Source organism: Myotis brandtii, unplaced genomic scaffold (assembly GCF_000412655.1).
Source record: "Myotis brandtii unplaced genomic scaffold, ASM41265v1 scaffold640, whole genome shotgun sequence".
NCBI classification, from domain to species: domain Eukaryota; kingdom Metazoa; phylum Chordata; class Mammalia; order Chiroptera; family Vespertilionidae; genus Myotis; species Myotis brandtii.
The window spans coordinates 330,553-337,411 of record NW_005370461.1 but is presented as its reverse complement, the minus strand read 5'-3'; the positions used below and the strand labels follow the sequence as shown (position 1 = coordinate 337,411).

General features: G+C 35.3%; 1 protein-coding gene across 1 annotated transcript in view; it reads left to right on the top strand.

The window, feature by feature from the left end:
* Positions 1–6: 6 nt before the first annotated feature.
* Positions 7–6,859, top strand: part of NAA30 (N(alpha)-acetyltransferase 30, NatC catalytic subunit) — a 21,491-nt gene continuing 14,638 nt past the window's right edge. The window contains exons 1-2 of the mRNA XM_014528584.1: positions 7–272; positions 5,196–5,319. Of these exons, the coding sequence (XP_014384070.1) occupies positions 171–272; positions 5,196–5,319 (226 nt within the window). The 5' untranslated portion in view covers positions 7–170. The remainder of the gene's footprint in view (positions 273–5,195; positions 5,320–6,859) is intronic.

Genomic DNA, 6,859 nt, shown 5'->3' with positions numbered 1-6,859 from the left:
GACTGGCGGAGGGCGCCGAGCAGGAGCAGGAGGAGGAGGAGGACGAGCAGGTGCGGCTGCTGTCTTCCTCCCTGACCGCCGGCTGCAGTTTGAGGAGCCCCTCCAGCCGGGAGGCGGAGCCCGGGGAGGATCGGACGATACGTTATGTCCGATATGAATCCGAGCTGCAAATGCCCGATATCATGAGACTGATCACCAAAGATCTGTCTGAACCCTACTCCATTTATACCTATAGATATTTTATCCACAACTGGCCACAGCTGTGTTTCTTGGTAAGTGGATGGCAGGAAAGGAGGGTGAACCCGGCGGAGAGAGCCAGGCCGTGCAGGGCAGGGAGTGTGAGGGCAGAGAGTGGCCGTGGATCTAGCCTGCCTGGCGTGGTGCGTGCCACGCGCTGTCAGGTGCGTGTGCTCCCTTCCTAGGTGCTCGGTGAAACTTTGGAAGGTAAGAAGTCGTGACCCGGGTTACCTTGATGCCGATGTTCAATGCCCCAAGCCTGTGCCGCTGCGGCGGGGGTCTTCTATCCTGTTTGCATTCGCCTATAATACTGTTTAACCTCTTTAATTACCCTCCCTCCTCCTCCAAGTGCTCTGCAGTCATTTAATTTGAACACGATTCTGTTCGGATGCAGACCTTATTAATCTCTCAATTACAGCTCTAATCAGGGAAGAGTGTGTGCATAAACATGTTTTGGGGAAACGTGATTTGTCAGTAAACTTGCTGCGGCCGCACTGGAGAATGAAATCTCACTAGCATATTCTGTAATTACGGAGATTGTTTCCTTTACTTCAGCAGGACAATTAACAGTTGTAGCCAGACTGCCTTCTGGTACGTGATTGCAGATGGTGCTACTAACACTTCTGGTGGCTAGAAAACTCCTGAAACTTGAACAAAAATACCCTCTTGTGAAATGTAGGAAACTTAAAGTGTGAAATTACTAACTTAATTTTTTTTCTTTTTTAAGAAACTGGTCATAGATATGCCTAAATGCTAGTATTAATACTGGCTTGTGTCAAGTATAATTGACAAAATTCTTATTTATATGTAAGCAAAAAAGACGGGGCTACAAATAAGCGGAACAATTTTTTTAAACTTTACATAATACTCGTGGTCCAATAGTTTCTTTCCAATTATATTGACCAGTTTCACTTCTTTTGAAACCTTTCACTTATATTAACGGCAAGTATATGCTTTGTATCATATACTCACAAATACATTGTTTCCATTGAATTTTACTGAAATGCAACATGCTTTAAAGGAGCATTTTATGATATGTAAAGGAAAAAGCTACTACTATTATTTATCGTTTCAGCATTGATTTAGTTGCACTTGGTAATTCCCTGCAAGACATTTTAACAATACTTAAGAAATCCATCTTTTTTATTCTGTAACTTAGTGATAACCTAAAAATATATTCTCAGTATTGTAAATAATGGTTGTTCTGCTATTTTCTAAGTGTTCACTTTGCTAAACTTAAGTTTAGTATTTTTTTTAAACTGTGGGAACTATTTTATATTCTATGAAACTCCTCTTAGGAGTCTAACCATTGTATCCAAAAATGGGAAAATGATTTTTTTGGCAGTATTATAAATGTCATATCAAATCCCATTGTAATTGCTAAATATTATAGATTGACTTTAACTGTAAATTGACCCACAGAAGCATACAATTGAGGCACACTTTAAATTGAAATAGTATATTTATTTCTGTTAATTTCAGAAAATAGTTGTATATAGAGGGGTGGGTAAAAGTAGGTTTACAGTTGTGAGTACATGAAACACAGTTGATTCTTATATTATTATTTATTAATTATTATTTTTCCATACGAACAACTGTAAACCTTTTGCCCACCACTGTATATGATATTTAGTCAACTTTTGAGTTCTGATATTACCTAGACCTCTCTCAACTCGTCTGCCATTTTAGACTCTGATAAACTTAATATTAGTAAACTTTAGTTTTGATTTTATATAGACTCCTCCCAATTCGCCAGTTAATTTGTGCTTTAACCCTTAAGAGTAAATTTGTTTAACATTAAATTCTGAGTATCTAGAAATCGAAATATGAAAAAGTGGTTGACCTATAAGATTTACTAGTGCAAGTATGAATCTGGTGGTGTGGAACATAAAATGATAGCTGAACAATTAGAGGCTATGTAGCCTCGGGCCTTTTTATTGACATTTAAAAAATTAGAATTTCCCATAAGAACTAATTTAAAACAAATATTATGTGTATGTTTATTTTGAATCATATCATTTTAGAACTGTAAAGGATCCTAGAGATAATCTAGCTCAGATTTATTTTATTAATGAAAAAAATTATGGGCCAGAGTGACTTTAAAATGTTTAAATCTCTAGATATTCAGTGGCAGGAAGGTAAAGCTAGAACTCAGGTCTCCTGGCCACATGGAAACAAGAACCTGAAAAATGGCATACCCTTGGTCTATTCAGTGAAGATCATTATGTCACAAAGTTATACCTCTTAAGGGACAGATGTCCTTACAAACATCAATCTCAAGTGATTAGAAACCTCCAAAATATTCCTGGTTTCATGAGTAACCTGTAATGGATTAAATGAAATATCTGAGGTTGAACCTTAGAAAATTGCCAATTCTTGACCATATTTGACTAACACAAATGACAGGGTTGTTGCTTTTTTAAATTCTCACTGGAGGACATATTTTTATTGATTTTTAGAGAGAAGGGAAGGAAGAGAGAGAAACATCTTGTTGCCTCCTACATGAGCCCTGACTGGGGATTGAACCCGAAACCTAGGTATTTGCACTGACTGGGAATCGAACCTACAACCTTTTGGTGTACAGGATGACGCTCCAACTAACTGAAAGTCCCGGCCAGGGCCAAATGATAGTTTCTTCTGATTCTTTCTAATAATTGTAACATGTGAAAGTAGAGTACTGTACAACTTGGAGGCACTGTCACTCTGTACTTAACTAATTTCTCATTGCAGTTCATGATATTTTGAACTGCAGTTGGTGCGTTTTCGAACTTCTTAAACTTATTACCAGTGATGTATACTACTTCCATTTATTTGTTCTAAATTTAACTTTCTGGCTTCCTCTGGAAACGACGCTTCTTTCCTACTTGTAGTGTTCTGGAATTTGGGACTCTCTGGATTTCACACAATTTATATTTTATATCTATATTATAGATTGATAAGCCTTTGGTCTTTAGAGTTAAGTCTTGCCAGGAATTTTTCAGTTACCATCTGAAAAAAGAACACATTTAATAGCAGAAGCTTTTATTTGGAAAAAATTAACAAGTAATTTAGTAATTCTTGTAAGTGTATATTCATCAGCAATTTATCAAGAAAAAATAGCATTGGCCTTCCTCACTACCAACATCTTGTTAATAATAATATATATTGGGCTTTTATTTTTAAATGATATGTACAACTTGATTCTTGCTCCTATAGATTCTTAATTAGGAAGAAATCAATCTAGTCCAAGAGGGACCTAATATACTTTGCTTGTTACTTTCTTGGTCAAAGGACAAAGATTTGTTTGAAATTTCTATATAATTTGAAAGTATTGTCCAGCTGTATTGTATGTAGTGGTTTTAAAATTGTCCTCTTTTAGATGGTTTATTCACTGTTAAAAGTAGTTATTCTACAGTTTTGTATCAGAGATTTACATAGATTTCCATTTTCCCTAGCTAATGAGGTGAGGCCCCAATTTATTTTAATATACCATTTGGTCTGTGGTATGTCCACATGCGCACCACAACCACACATATATGTTTGAAGTGTGTTTTCATGTTAAAAAGTTCAACCAAGCAATTTTTGCATAAATTTCAGGTTTTCAAAAGATTTTGAAAGAACCAGATTGATATATCATGAATGAAAATGGCCCCAAATGGTTTTGGATTGTGTGATAAAACATAAATTAATTAGTGTGGATTGTTGAATTTAATATTCCTTTAAAAGGATTTTTCTGACCTAATTTAGATTTGCATGAAATGGATTAGAATTATCATGCCTAAAAGATTTCTCCACAGTTTTTTTTTTTTACCTAATTTAGATTTGCATGAAATGGATTAGAATTATCGTGCCTAAAAGATTTCTCCAGTTTTTTTTTTAAAAGGGTTTTGTAATCAAATTATAGAATGATGGACTAAAACAATCTTACAACAGATTTAAATTAAAATAGGTATTAAGTATAAATTGGGCTTTACTTATTAATTTTTTGTTTTTGAAATAGTTTCTTCTGAAAAGTTAATATTATTAAGAGATAATTTGAAGTTTTCATTTTTTTCTAATAAGGGCTTTTAACAGCAAGTATTTCTGGCTTACACATTATTAAACAATTGGAGCTATTGCCCTATTTATATTGACCAGACTATATATAGTATTACTAGAACATTTTATCAGTGATAGAATTTTTGAAAGCCATATTTTTAGTTTTCAAAAAAAATATGGAAATCTTAATTACTCTGGAAAGCTGTACATTTTTGTTTAAATAGAAAGCTCTGATTTTGAGTTCTATGTATACTATGAGCTTTATGATAATGACTTCACTGTCAAGAGTGTCCTAAAAATTAGACCATTGTATATCCATCTACTCTTTGTAGTATCTCAATAACAAAAACCCCTTGATTAGGATCCAAGGAATAGCTTAAAACAATCCTTTTTCTGAAAATATTTTACATTTCTTTCCTGATCAAAATTTACTGTTCAAGTATAAATCATGTCATATCTTTCACAAAAGCTTTATTATAAACTTAAAGTTATTGTACTCTGCCAGTAAACAAGTTTCACAATATTTTATCATATCCTAATGAAGACTTTTTCTTTAAAAAGCTATTTTCACATGTTCCTCCTTCCCAAATCTTAAATATGTATTTATTGCAAATAATATAATTATAAACTTCTTATAAAGCTAATTATAACTAGAGACCTTTAAAAAGCACTTGAATGTTTACCTATGGAATTTTGCTTTTTCCCCCCTATGCTTTGATAATAAGCATAAGAAATTCATGTTTTAAAGAATGTTGAAAGATCTTAAAACTAGAACATTTGAAGGAGCTTTAGGATTTAGATTTCTGAAACTTCTGCTCTCTTGCTAGAATTCTCATTATCTCTTCCTCCCTCAAAAATGCTGACCAGTGGTTGGTTGCTGTTTCCCTGGGTGCAGTACCTGGTGGCATTATGTTCTTCATAATTGTTTGTTTATTTTTAAGGCCGTGGTAGGGGAGGAGTGTGTAGGTGCCATCGTTTGCAAGTTGGACATGCACAAAAAGATGTTCCGCAGAGGTTATATAGCCATGTTAGCCGTGGATTCCAAATACAGGAGAAATGGCATTGGTAAGGAAAATATTATGTCATTAAAAGAATGTATGAGTTCTTTTTTGTATTTTGAAGCAGAAGATTTAAGTGTAAATATGCAGAAATGAGCATGATGCTAAGGGAAGAAAATCAAAATTGTTTTTACCTAAAAATATTTCCAAAATGTGTGTGTTTTTTTTTAAGAGAGAGAGAAACATTGAAGTGAGAGCTTCCTCTTTCAACCCCCCCCCACCATTTGAGCCCAAAACTCACAGGGGAATCAAGTTGGCAACCTTTCAGTGCAAGGGACGACCCCCAACCAACTGACCCACACTGGCGGCCAGGGAACCAAAATGTTGTTAATGATTTTTTAAAATTGTTTGAGAGATTATCTTTTTAATAAGTAGCAGGTTACCATTTTTTGCCTCCAAACATTTACTATGTTCAGAATGCTTTGCATTATACCAAGTACTGCAGTTTTGATAGCATTCTTAGGGTACTTGATCATAGCTTTAAGCTGTCTATGCTTGGGTGAAGTGGACCTCAATGAAGGCAAAATAATGGAGAAATTGTTAACCATTATTTAGTACTAGTAATTGTATTAACAATTCAAAGAAGACCAGGAAAAGGAATTCTTACCATTCCCAATCATCTCTTTCTTAGGTCTACCTTTTTTTTGGCATTTTTCAGTTAATCTTACAATGGTCATTAGAGTCATCTGGGTGATTAAAAAACAAATACATAGGCCCCTCCCGCTGAGAATCTTGTTTGTCTTGTTAGAAGGAGGGCTGAAGCTTCCCCAGATGACTGTGCTCTAAGCCTGTCCTAATATTTAGGACCTACTGGCTCTTTGTTTAAGACGTAAGAGCAGATTGACAAGTACTCTTGTCTGGGCATGTCAAATTCTGGGATGTACTGAAGCTAAGTTAGTATTCATGAAAGAATATTTGATGCCTATACCAGTATTTAATTACCAACAGTTTTTTCTCAACTATTAGTATTATTGTCCAATTTAAGACAATCTTATTTATCCTGGGAAATCATTAAGAATAGGTTCACTTACTACATTAAGTTTAACCAACTTACAGTGTTATAGTTTACCACCAAGATTTTTAATGAATCAGGCTTGTTATATAAGCCAGGATTGAGACTTTGATGCATTAAAAAGAGTTGGTAAGAACTCATGGAAAATCATAGGCAATTGTCTGGCTGTTTCGGAAGGCAGAAGCCAGTGGCTTGAAGGTTGCATCTGAGCCCTCAGACATTTTGTTTGGCCCAAATAATGTGTTTTTGCTCATGTTTTGGGAATTAAGAGATTTTTTTATAAAATTTGGATTTCTTTCTGAAAATTCACATTTGGCAGTTGTTTTCCCTTTAATGTACCAAATATATCTGACCCTAACCTAAGATATATTTTGCTAGACATTTGCAGACACACCACTGACACCATCTATATACTAGTGGCCCGGTGCACGGAATTCGTGCGGCGGGGGTGGGGGGGTGTCCCTTAGCCCGGCCTGCACCCTCTCCAATCTGGGACCCCTTGGGAGATGTCTGACTGCCCCCCCACTCCCCTGCC